At 40.6% G+C, this 13,701-nt stretch overlaps 1 protein-coding gene across 1 annotated transcript in view; it reads right to left on the bottom strand.

The window, feature by feature from the left end:
* tnrc6c2 (trinucleotide repeat containing adaptor 6C2) overlaps positions 1 to 8,901 on the bottom strand; it is a 40,448-nt gene extending 31,547 nt beyond the window's left edge. Inside the window, 3 exon segments of the mRNA XM_082535950.1 lie at positions 7,886 to 7,907; positions 8,832 to 8,879; positions 8,881 to 8,901. Of these exon segments, the coding sequence (XP_082392076.1) occupies positions 7,886 to 7,907; positions 8,832 to 8,879; positions 8,881 to 8,895 (85 nt within the window). The 5' untranslated portion in view covers positions 8,896 to 8,901.
* Between the last annotated feature and the right edge of the window lie 4,800 nt (positions 8,902 to 13,701).

The following is a 13,701-nucleotide window of genomic DNA, read 5'->3' as shown; positions in this document are numbered from 1 at the left end:
CCCTTTCTGTTCTACCCACTGTTTCCACCCGTTTCTCCCCTCATCTTCCCACCAGCAAGTTACTTCGTAGCCCCAGTGCTCACTCACTCTCTTGCCATTCCTTTTTTCCATGCCTCCTTGTCTTTCACTGCTCACTATGTTATTCTCCCTCAGGGCCTTTATCCATCTTGATCCCTCATCTCTAGCCTTTCTGTCTCTTTTCACCCATGCCTTGTTTCTGTCTTTTTTCCTTGCCATGTTCTTGTTTCCACTTCCTTATCCTTCCACTCCGAATCTCAACCTTTCATTCAACCTGCCTTTATACCTTCTTTCTTCTCTCTTTGGTCTTTCTTCAAACTCCAGCCCAAAGTTTCTACTATACATCTTTTGCTTCCAGTTCTCCACATTTCTGTTACAAAAAGGAAAATCTTTTTTTTTTGTCTGATTAGCTACACACACACACACACACACACACACACACACACACACACACACACTACAATACAATCTGTTTGTTGTGGTAGTAACAAGGGTACTTTAAGACAATAAATGTCTTTCACACATATACAATAACTATTAAACTTTTTTTTAAATCATGCTGTCAAAACTTCCTTGCAAGGAAGCTTAAAAAACATCTCTTCTATAACACTTCCAAACTGGATAATGTGTAACCACCCTCAGTGTAATCTGTATTTAATAAGTACATCAGAATTGAGAATGAGAATTAATGCTCTCCTGAGAGGGAAGTAATGTGCGCGTGTGTGTGTGTGTGTGTAGACAGGCAAAAATGGCTGTCTGAGTGCGTAAGAGGTGAGAAAAATAGTACAGACACTGTTCCCCTCTACCCTGCACAAACATAAATACATTTAATGAGACACGTCTTTTATTTTGCTCAGAGAGATTCCTAATCCATGATGGATGGTTAAGTGCTTTTGAAGAGGTGGGGGGGGGGGGGGGGGGGGGGGGGGGGGGTTACAGAAAAAGAGAGCCAAGGAGAAAAAAATAAAATAAGAGGTGTGTGTGTGTGGAAGGTGGAGGGGGTCCCTTGGATAAGTGTATAAGTATAAAAGATTAAAAGAGGAGAGTGAAGCATATGCTGGTTCACTGGGAATGGCAATGAAATTTACTGAATAAATTCATAATTTATAATTCACTGTTTATTAAGCTCTTCTAAAAGGTCCAGTATCTTTTCTTAGAGATTCTAACTCAGATTAAAAAAACAAAAAAGCAAAAGAAAACATTTTATAAATATTCACTCACAAGCAGGATTTAAAAGAATCTGAAGACATATTTACTGGGCATTTAAAATCAAACTACAACTTTTCGACAATATCTCGATAAGAAACTAATTTTTAAAACTGCAAGGAAAGACAAATGGACTATTGGAAATAACTGTTTTACTAGCAATTGTAAATACAAAACTATTTGAAACTTCAACTAGTGCTGTGAAAACCAAATTTAGGCTTTTATGATGTGGTGGTCTGGCCCTTAGTGCCTCTAACTGAACCTGAAAATGAGAGCCAATTAAGTAAGCATCTGTATCAAGTGCCCTGCAAATTCCATTAAACCCTCCAGCTCAAGGACTCTCTGCAACCTCGCACCAAAGTTTTAATTAAAGCAACTCTTTTCACTAAATGGTTAATTACACAATCAAAAGGATCAGTGGCTTAAGAATAGTCTGCAAAAAAACTTCAGCCGCAAACTGAAGTTTATAACAAAATCACATATAGAACTGAAAATCCACGAATGAAGCACAAAAAGAGGGTATCTGCTATTATAAAGAACTGATTTGCTCCTTGAGCTTAGTGCCAGGCAGTGCAGGTTCACAGATCTCTTCTATTGTCTGCTGAGCCACTTTATTATGCAGCCATGTTTATAGAGGGGGGAGGGACAGACGCAACGCACAGGCTTCTATGCCCTACACGGTGCCAAATTTCTCAATGTAACAACATCCAAGAAGCAGAAAAGGTAAAGAAAACCCCTGGAAGGTTACAAAGTGCATTACACACAATAACTTTTTACAAACTGTGTTCGACTGTGTGTGCTGCAGTGCTTCCTCTTTGCATATGTAAACAAGGCAAAGAAAGAATGCATGTCTATACCCTAGCAAAAGTAGTGGAACACAGACTAAATTTGCAGGCAATATGTAAGCAGAGGCACTAACACCACAATCACCACATCAGAGTCAAGTCCCTCCCCAGAAATCTGATCAGGACTCCTTTCATTACACTGCTCTGTGCATTTCATCTACAATTCTCACAATTGGCACAATATTCTTGTTTACCTGGAGACGCCAGTTGCTGTAATTTGTTACTTTCTATAGCAAGTGTAATAAATGTCTAAATATAATCAACAAGCATTGTGAGTATAAAGCAGATGGCAATGTTCTGCAAAGAGACGTTGGTTCTACAAAGAAATTAGGTTTGGCTGTTTCGATGAGATGACTCTTCACTTACAGGCAAATGCATGTGCGTGTGTCCGATTTTGCACTCAAATGGTCAAGTGGGTGTGTCTATAGAGAGCCCCATCTGTCTGTATAAGAAAAGAAAAAAAAAAAAAACACACAGAGAGAGAGAAAATTCTCACCCCTCACCCATCCTATAAAAGGACCACTACTATAGAGACTGACAGTTGCCTAATGCACCTCCATGTGCCTGTTGTGACCCCTTCTCCCACCACGCCTCTTCTACACTCTCTCCATAATTAGTGCCGCCATATTCTGGCTGTGCCAGGTTCATCTCAGCCGTGTCTCACCTGCTTGTTAGTATTATGACAGAGTGGCCTCAAGAACCCCTTTTTGCTTTTTAACCCTAATACCAGCCAACTTCAAACGAGGTAAAAAGCCTTAATGAGATCGCACTACACCTCTCTCCGAGGTCAGTGCCTGAGTGCAACGATCGGCTGTGAATCCCTCTGGCTCTGATAGCTCCATAGTGTGATTCAAGCTTTGTAAACTTTTAAAGGCTGCTACATAAATGAGGAACAAAGTCTGCCCCAGTTATAATGTTAGTGTTATTAGAGTCAAGGGAGCTCAATTTGAGTATCAGTTTAACAATCTGAGCAGAACTCATTGGGGGTCTACAAAAGAATGTTTTCATACATAGGTATTTTATGACTACAGGTCCCAGACATTATTGCCTTACATTTTATACAAAAGACCACTTACATGGGTGAAAAACAAGTCAATCCCCATAGACGTCTATGCCCAACTATCTAAACAATCAAGTACAGAACCCTTAATTATTAATTCTGCATACATGGGAGGCACCCATAAAGTCTTTGGATGAAGTATTGGCTGCTGAAGGTCAGTTTTAAGTCCGACTTAAAACTGGGCTTCCCAAACCTATGGGTCACGGTGATTATGGACATCATTGAACTTGAACTGTAAGTCAGCTACAAGTATAAATTGCCATATGGACAAGATCACCTTTTTGGGGGAGCAAGCTGCCATATGAGGGGGAGACCAGACAGTTTTACAACATTAAACAAACAAATTGGCATAGACCTCGCGCTTCAAAAACAGGCTTAAGTGTCATTCATATCCTTCTCGATACATCCTATTAATCTGCCTGGTATTTGACATAAAGCAGCTCTCCGGTGGGGGAGAACAAGGTGATGGGGGAGGTATGTGAGGCTCTCTTGTCAGCAGCTTGTGAGTGATCATACAACATGAATACGGAGGGAGGAGAGCATTGTTTAAGTCTGAGCGTCCCCCTTGTTTTCCTTTATCGCTTCCCTTGGTCCATTCCTACATCCCTCACTTTCCCCTAACACTTGACATTCATGTGGGGTGAGCACACAGGGGGTAAAGGAAAAACAATTATGCTTGGCAGTCATAAATCCACAGGACGTAATTCACAAGCTATTCACTATTAATTCATTCAGTGTTTAGAAATGTGTTTAACAGCGGAAAAAAAGCAGCCCAAATGTTAAAGTAAATTAGCCTCTAATTAGATTGCAATTCATGAAATTCCATTTGAGCTGTGTTGACGCAATTAATAGCATGTGAAATTGCGAATGAATCCAATGCGGTATTAAAAGGACACACTTGTGTTTATGTGTGTCTGTTGCCACTTTGAAAACATAATGCTGTTACCACCATGGTGACACCGTGTAAATATGTTTCTCCTCGGATGCGGTCGCTGGGACACGTAGAGGGTAATGAAACAGGCGGAAGTAACAGCATGGTCAAAGAGGAGAGTGAGGAACGAGGTACTGACAGACAGCACATTAAATTTCCAACCTTTCATCAGGGAAAAGCACACAAGCAGGAGAAACAGAGACTGCAGATTTTCTGATTATCGGAGAGTAGGAATGTAAGAGACACAGCGTGGTGTTCCTTGTGGCTTTTTGTTTCTAAATGTAGTTTTCTAAATTTTTTTTGTTTTGTATTTTTGAGTTCCGTTTGTCTAACTTCCTGTTTGGGCCATGTTTTCTTACAAATTCAATCATATTTGTATGTCCGCACATGTGTTTGTGCATGCTAAGAGCAATCTTGGCAAGGACATTATTATCTTGGCAGTTTTGCAGTTAAACAATGTAAGCTTCCTTCACTGAAAACATATTGAAAGGCTCCAAGTCGCTGCAATGAGCACGTTTTGATGGCTGTGGGTATCAAACTCACTACGTACCCTGTGTCTCTGTGTATGTGCACATGCTTTTGTCAAGGTTAGTAGATATGTGTAGCAATCAAATCGACTGATTGTGATTGCAGCAGGAGCAAAGATTGTGATGAAGGTGCGTTTGTGCTGGGGGTGAATAATCAGCGTCTCCGAGGTACTGGGGGACCAAGAGGGGGGAGGATGGAAAGGCTCTGTATAGGCAGAGGTCCAGCCTGTCTGTGCGTGTGTGTGTGTGTGTGTGTGTAGGAGGGAGTGGGGGTGGGTTGGGGCAATGGGACACTGCCTCCTGGAACCTTGCATTCTGTGAAGCTCCATGCCTAATAGGGGGCAGAGAAGTTAATTCCAGTGCGCCGAAGCTTTATCTCATTTTCATACATATGAACGCGCCAGGCCGAGATCGATTACCGCAAACAAATTGAAATGCCTGGGACCAGGGAGGCCTGCAGAGAGGAAAGCAGCAAAAGGCAGAGAGGGTGGGGAGTGGTAGTGTGTATGTGACTATGAATTTCTGAAAGTGTATAAGGAAGACAGAATGCACTGATATGGATGGAAAGACACAAATCACTACCGCATACCGATTTCCCCGGTCTTGCGTGCATACACGCGAGCAGACACACACACACTTACACCTCTATTATTTAGTGTCATGCATGAAAACCCATCTCATTCTAGTCGATGCCACGTTCCTTTTAAAAGCTATTGCAGATGGGAGGTTATAAGCAAACTCACAGAAGTCCTGATTTCTCGATTAGTCTTCTTTCACCTACTTTCTTTATCTGTCTGTTTGCATGACTACCCACTACATAAACGCAATCAGTTTCTCATCCCATGTCCTTTTCCCTCTCTATCTCTCATTAAACACACCATAAAATAAATCTCCATGTCATTAGTCCTCTGCTATATTAGTGTCGTCATTGACTCTTGACGGTCATTTTTGGCACTTGTCTGCTGCTCGCTGCTTCATTACTTCCCTTCCTCTTTTCCTTTCTTCATTTTTGCTTTTATGTGGAACCAAAACAGCTCGTTACACTTCCTATTTCTTCTCTCTCGCTCCCTTTTTTTCCCTTCGTAACTGTGCCCTAATCCATGGGTTTCTCTCCTAAAAAGAGTTTTCCCCCCTTCCCTTCTTGGCATTTCAATTGCTGCATCACACATCCAACATACACCGTTCATACAGCGCAGCAAGAAAATATGAAGACTGTGCTATGCTTTTCATTATTTAGACATTTATTTGGCACACTGGCTTTCAAATCTAACAATGGAAACATCAGTGTAGCAGGATGTGCTTTATATATAGTGCCTACATTTTAAAGCAAGTTAGTAAAAAGGGCTCCTGAACTGAGCAGCACAGTGAAGATGGCTGTAAAACATGCTTTTCAGAGCACCACCGGTGGCTATAGCACATTTCTGCTCATGTATATAATGCATCTAATTACTTTCAGTGCACTAAATTGGAGGGTTTGGTTTTAAAAAAAAAAAAAAAAAAAAAATAGCAACAGCTGCAGATTTGCAGGGCCAAAACACATTACTGGTCAAAAGGTATTGCCTCATATTTAAATACAAGATCTCTGAAGACAAATAGGAAGATGCACAAAGAAACAATGCAGGCTTTCACAACACAAAACAGCATGTGACACGTATTGTTGGCCACATCCTGTGGTTAGGTGGACGGCTACAGCCTAACAACATAATCTTTTCCATGCTCCTTGTCTAATGCATTATGCGGATCATTGGTAAAGTTTGAGAAAACAAATAAACGTGCAGCAGTCCTGCTTGCCTTTAATGCGTCATCAGTGACCAAAACATACATTTTCTGTTGTAAATGCCAGCATACATGTGTGAAAGTAACGTATATTAGTACAAACTGTTTCTGGAAAAGATCTCAGTGAATATGTCCTGTGTACAAAAAAGAAAACCCACTATAAAATGTGCCTCTTCACTCCTGATGTTCTTTGTTAATATTTGTGACAAGCCCCCATCTGAGTACTATGCAAGCAGAAGTCATACAAATGTTGAATTGAATTGTAGCCCTAGAGGAGTCTGATATTTTAATCTCTCACTGAAGCAGAAGAACAGTGGCATTAAATGCTTATTGAAATTGGATGCATTCAGCTTTGTAGGCAGCTTTGAAACTTGGTTAATAGGTCAAACTCACAGACAGTGCAGTGAAACACAGGGAGGGTAATTAAATAGGCAGGTCAGAGTCCAAGGCAAGCTGTGGTGACCTTTGTTAAAGCCTCACAGTTTCACCCAGATGGCCAAACTGCTGCTCAAACTGGCAAAGTGCAGGTGCTAAGAGACACACTAAGAAAAAAACCCAGACAGGATGAAATCTTCTGCCATCTTCAATCCAACACTACCATGCATTAACAGAAACCTTTAGTTTAGGTATTTAGCATTAACAGCATTTTTTTAAGTGTCAACACAGGAATAACCTCACTGTGTTGCTAAGTGACAACAAAGCGGGAGGGTGTGCTTGATAATTATCCTCGTCCATGATGTATGAAAATTCAGGTTTGAAAGCAGATCGCAAATTATGGAGGCAATGGAGCATTTTAGATGTTCTTAACTAACAATTGTTCATTCCTTTTAATGCAGACAGCTGGGACACAACGCTTCCATATTTCATTTTATACCGGTATGCATGTGGATGTAAGCTACTGCATTAAAGTAGAACTCTATTTAGAAATCTATTTATAAAACAAAAGCATGCAAATCTATTGGCTGTACAGATCGTTATACATGTCTTACTTAAACAATCCAAATTACAAACTTGTTACAGGAACAAGAACGCTGAGAAACTATTTTAACATCTTAAGAAATTGCAGAGGGGATATGAGGACACTGTTCCTTTAGTTTTGCATTTCAGCTGAACACCATTTGCTTCTTTTATCCCACTCATCCTCTCCCTTCTTTCTATAGCCCATCCCCCCATCGCTTTACCTACAGCACACTCAGTGAGCTGTCTGGGTCCCCTCACGCCTCACTGCCTGGTGCTCCTGGCATACTGAGCGTCACTCTGCATTAAAACGCCCCTGTATTTGCTCTAATGAGCGTCTGCATGTGTGTGTGCCGAGTCAAACAGCACAATTGTGCATGCATGTGCAAAATGTGTGTGTCCATCTGTGTACAAGAATGCTAAATGCTACGTGTGTATAATGCATAAATAATGTGTGTGCCTTTATGTATTAATCAGAGCTGATTAATGTACATCAGTGGCTGGAATGTAGTGTTAGAAAATGAAGTATATGAGAGGGTGTAGTTTGTCTGCTCATGACACTCACCTTTGGGTTTCTGATCAGCAGCCTGCAGAGGAGAAGAGAAACTGATTTAGGAAATGAATAGTTTAAGTATGATGTTCACAAATAAATCAAACGACTAGTGCTACCGAATAAAGTGAGCCTATCGTTTCAAGACATCAGTGAACAGAAGTAGTCATTTGGTCCTTTAATGGAAATTTGCTGCCTACATTTCAACAAATCAACCATTAAGCACTTACAATAAAACCACTCCATGCACAGGGGCAACTTAAGTGAAGGCTAGTATCCTATCTATTTTAATAACAGAAAAGTGTGAGTAATGGATAGCACTGAGGTTTCTCACGTGACGTCATGCGCACACTGTGCGAGACATATCGGACATGATACAATCACTGTTTGTTAGGTCGCTGGATGTTTGGGCTGTTGCTTGGTGAAATCAGTCATAACTAAGGTGGTACTTTGGTTGCTCACAGATGGCCACGGTTGCCTAGAGTTTTTCATGTTCGTCTGCAAATACTTGCCAGCTAGAAGTGGAAGTACTTTATATACCAGAAATGGAGAGGGTTCATCTTCACAGTAAAAGCTGTACTTCGGCGTTGCAGCCAACATGTTTCAAAGTGTGCAACTTTTATTGTGAGGGCAAACTGTAAATTTCCATTGTGCATCACACTTTTACGGTTTCAGCACAGCTCAGAGAGTAGCTGGTCAGGCTACAAGGCTGCCACTTCCACTCAAAACAAGACTGCAGCAATATGCTAGCAACCACAAGGAGGTTTTTACCAAGAGGTTGGGGAATACATGTTTCCCTAGTGACAGGGGGTCACTGACTGGTCCAAAGGCCTGTCTGACTTGCCGGTTATTAACTTGACCATCACAATGATTGTCACATGTCCAAAAATGGTGGACAAGTCAGCATCACTTGATTAGCACTCACATGTCTGCAAACCCTTAATAGGGGTTTTATATTCACCTTTTTCTGAGCAATTTCCTTCTTGGTCTTTTCTTCTTGTTTTTTCTTTCTTTTTCTTTTCCATCAAATGGTTCTCTTTCTTCTGTTGCTAGCTTCTCTCAGCTGTTCAACAAGAAGGGGAAAGAATGATCAGTAAAAAAGAAAAAAAGAAGAGCACAATTAAGGAATACTTCTACACATTATAACTGGTATGATCTGCATTGTAGACTTTGGACATCAAGAGTTATTCAGAAACATCTTGGCCCCACACTGTAAATTGTTTGTTTTGTTCATTTTTAAACTTTAAATGAACTTAAATGGTAATGCAATATTACTGTTACTTTTTTTATTTTTATTTCAGGGGATTTCAAGCATGTTCAAAAGCACACATTAACTTGTAGTACCTTCCTTATGAGCCATTTGTAAGTCAGGGCCAAAGTGCACTCAGAGAACGTAAAAAAAAACAACAACATTTCCATCTACAAGCATCACTGCATACAAAAAAATCAATCCAGGAACTTGTGATAAACACTTTCCCTAATGATCAGAAACTAAAATGTAGAAGGTGAAAGAGGAGGACTACTCGAGTACAAAAAGGAAAGGGACAGAGGGGGAGATGAAGTGAGTGTGAAGGCTTAAAAACAACAAACGAGTCAAGGGGAAAAAAGAGGAAAGGATTTAAAGGAGCAAAAGGAATAAAACATGAAGGCCAACAGACAAAATAAAGCACGAGTTCTTCTAACGAAGATCTCCTTTTAGTGGGAGTGTGGTTCCAAACTAGCTAGATAGCTAGCCTAAGGGCTCAGGGGAAACTAAGTACTTCATTTCAGTCTCCATTTGCTTTGGCTCAGCTTTAGTGACAGCTCCTGGAAACTATTAAAGGCATGAGCTAGAACACAGGCAGTGACTGTGTGCATGCTTTTAGGCTTCACCAAGTGCAATGGACATCAATGCATGTGTCATATTCAGTGAAGGGAATAAAGCATTTTTTCACATACATACATAAGACTGACATTATATCTGGTTTAGTGAAACAATTAGCACAATAATAATCAATATGATGAAAAATCATTAGTTAAAATCCCAATGTTGATAAATGTGTGTTATCGACCACAACTGAACAAAACACTAAATATAAAAAGTGCCTACACAAGCATGGATATGAATCAAAGTCTGAATATATGAATGAATCATAACTCTCCTAACAGAAGACTAATGGAAGGCCTGTCTCCCACTGTGTTGCCCACTGGCAGTGGGAGGGAGCTGTCAATCACAAAGACAGGAGAGGCTTCAATGAGACAGTCTGATGGTGCAGTAATGTCTCTATGGCAGCAACGGAAGAGGAATCATATAAAGGGGTTTGGGCAAACATACAGATCTTGCATTACTGCTCCTCCAACTGTATTTTTTTTTTCAGAATCAGAATCAGAATACTTTATTGATCCCTGGGGGAAATTATTTTAGCTTCCTTGTTCCTTTTCCTGCTTCATTGTTCTTCCTTTCTCCCTTACATTCACGCATACACTCAACACAATCCCATTTTTCATTGTGCTATCTCAACAGCTCACTGAACGCTAGGGCTGTGGGATATGACCAAAATCTCATATCCCGATATAAGAATTCTATCGTCCTGATAACGATATAAATCACAAAAATCTAACATTTTCTGTAAATTCTGTGAATCTCGGGCAGCTCGACTTGCGTGAAGTGTTTCCAGCTGCGCGTCCTTTACCTGGAGTCGACTGTTTTAACTAATGCGTGAAACTATACATTTTTAGACATAAGCTGTAACGGCCGCCGTTTTCTTTGTATTTATTACACGGCGTGCTGCGGGTAAAAGCCTGTTCTAACGTTTGAGTCTAAGGTTTATTTTTTAGCACCTGGCGGCTCTTTTTTACTTCTAATCCGTTAATAATCTGCTCTTTCACGTGATTCTGTTTATTTTGAAAAGTCTCAACAGGATCTTGAGCTTTATTGTGAAAGGTTTATGTGGAACATAAACAAGCGGACACGCGATGGTGTTACCGTCGTTGTTACTAATGACAACGCATAAAAACAGGCGCTTGTCCGTCAGTAGTGTGGTTATTTACATATAAGAGAAAGAGAGTACTTTAAGAAATTAATATAGCCACTACAGTGACCATCAAAACGATGAAAAAATATTACCGTAAACAGTTTATTTTGCCACACCACGAAACAAACGATAGCATAAAATGAAACGATAGATGTTTTTATATTGTCATCCGATATATATCGTTATATCAAACAGCCCCACTGAACGCTGCCCTCGGGGAATAAATAGGGGTTCCATTATGTGTGGATGTGATTGTGTGATCCAGTGTGCATACAGATAACGGTATGGAATATGTGCACTGTGGATAGGAGTGGGAAAGTTAGAAATTTCAATACTGGGATTTCTACATTTGACACAATACCAATAGATTAATGATATTCTATTCCTTTTTCGTGATGTTGATAATGCTGCATCGATACTGTGAAAAATGACCACTGAAACCACTTCAAATAAATGTGCAACAAAAAAAATTCTATTTTGACAACAGTGTGAAGTGATCTTACTCTTTATTAATTCTCTTCCGTATTTGAGACCATTATTAAGTATAGTATTAAGTCTCTTTCTGGCCACCTAACAAGAAAATAATAGAAAATGCTGCACTGCTATAAACATCTAGAATAGGAATAGGAAAAAAGTGAATGAAAAGCTTTGCCGATGGAACAAATTGGAGTGACTGGAGGAAAGAAATGGACAAAGGAGTTTTAGGTGACAGAAACTATTTTTGTTTTCCTTTCATTTGCTAGTGACAGAGTCTCTTCTACTACAGCGCCTCCTGATAGTCTTTATACACAAAAGATTGCACTAGTGTCTGTTTACAAGTATTGCTGTCACTATGAGGGTTGGACAAAAACAGGTCCAAGTATTAAAACAACAAAGTTATTATCCTGATTTCCTATGTGTCACACTCTGTAATATCATTTAGGGTAATGTCCTAACAGCATGTGAATGTGAAATCAGAGAGCGGGCAGTTGACTTTTGAGCTTATGTAGTCATCGTCAAAGTTAGCTTCCATCCTGACCTTTGTTGACCCTACATATTGCATTACCTGCCTCTCTCCCCCTTTCTCAGTACTGCTGACAGCAGCACTTCTTCAGCAGTGATTCTGGGCTGTATCGCTCTCTGCCACACTCCCCAGCATCAGGTTTACCCCCTCTGGCAGTAAGACTCTGCAATTAGGGAAACATTTCCCATTTTGACATTAATGACCTACAAAGCCAGCGTGTGTCACTTAAGGTTCTCTTAAATTAAAGGGACTTGCAACACCACAGCCAATAACCAGCAATCAGCTCATATTCTTCCCCTTAAAAAGATATGGTTAAATGACATATGGAGATTTGCAGATAAAAAGACAAAAATCAATGCAAAGGTGCATTTAACCCAACAAAAAAATAAAAATTAATGTGTCTCCATGTTGTAACTGCAGAGCTCAATTGTGTATTATAACTATTATAACTGACTACTGACCAAACTGACCACTGGAAACTCATGATTTCATATCCAAGCAGGATCCCCCTTTCTTACTATGCTAAATACAACTGCTTAATATCTCTATATGTGGGGATAAGTTACAGAGGAGGAGACATGACAAGAAACATGCTATTATACAGGAAAGAGGTTAGAAACTCACTACACACACACCAACCATGCATAAAAGCACAGACACACACACGGGACCAGACAGTCTGATGCCTGTCTTCTTCCGCCAGGGATGCAGAAAAGAGGGAGGAGGGATGGAGGAAAGGGAGGGAGCAGGCGGAGGATGAAAGCAGACGCAGAGCAATACCAATTAAGAACGACAGCCGCCAGAGAACTAGACAGGGCACACAGAGAAAGAAAAAATACTGCTGGAAAAGGGCAAAGACCAAAAGAATCCTCACTGGAGAGGAGTTGGAAACAAAACTGAATGAAGCTCTATTGAGGCTGGCAGACCAAGGAGAGACTGGAGGACAGGGGTGGAGTTTGAGGGGGGGGGGGGCTGAAATATTCGTACACCTTGATCACTAGTGTCAAAAGAACCAGACAGCAAAAATAAGGTTGAGGGCAAAAGATAATGCAAGGCTGGTAGAGAATGGGAAAAATGGAGGATAACTGTGCTAATGTTATTCTCTGCGTTACAATGAAAGGGAGACACAGGACTTCAAAAGAAAAAGAAGAGCAATCAAAACATGGAGAATCATGTTTGGAATGGCTACAGACAACACCACAAACACAAGAGTAGGAAGAGGAGTTTCCTCTCTTGGGGCAGGGGGAGAATAACAGAGTCAAGACTCATGACCACAGATTGTGGTAAATCTGCCACCGCTGCCATTCAGAAAACCACCCATTCCTGTCGTATTATGGAAGCTATGAGACTCTCCAGAGCCTTATTACATGGAACATTTTAGGCAGCCTTTACCTGGGGAATAATTCCTCAATACCTGCTAATACTGCAACACACCCCAACTAATCTCCACAAATGTGTGTGGGAGTGCATTTGTGTTTTCTCAACCTGAACAGCTTGGGGAAAACAAGCCTGTAAATTCCACGGTTGGTAAGTGCTAATAACAATCTTCTTGTGTTTTCTATCCTTCAGTCTCAGTGAGTGCTCGGTTTGTAAGCATCCTGTGCATACAGTGCATGTCGGCTTTGCTTACAGCCGGTGGTCAAAATGGTCTATGAAAACATACAGTGCACTTTATTGCTATTAGACTAGGCTTGCTCAGTGAATTGTGGAATACATATTGTATGTTGGTAAAACCTGTAAAGAAGAGATGGCCCCTGGAGAGCAGTGTTTTGGTTCGGCGGGGGGAATACTGGGGAGGAAGAAATGTCAAACAA

This window comes from Aulonocara stuartgranti (genome assembly GCF_965226115.1).
Source record: "Aulonocara stuartgranti genome assembly, chromosome: 6".
Classification (NCBI taxonomy): Eukaryota; Metazoa; Chordata; class Actinopteri; order Cichliformes; family Cichlidae; genus Aulonocara; species Aulonocara stuartgranti.
Note: the sequence above shows the minus strand (reverse complement) of the source record. Positions and strands in the feature narration are given on the sequence as shown.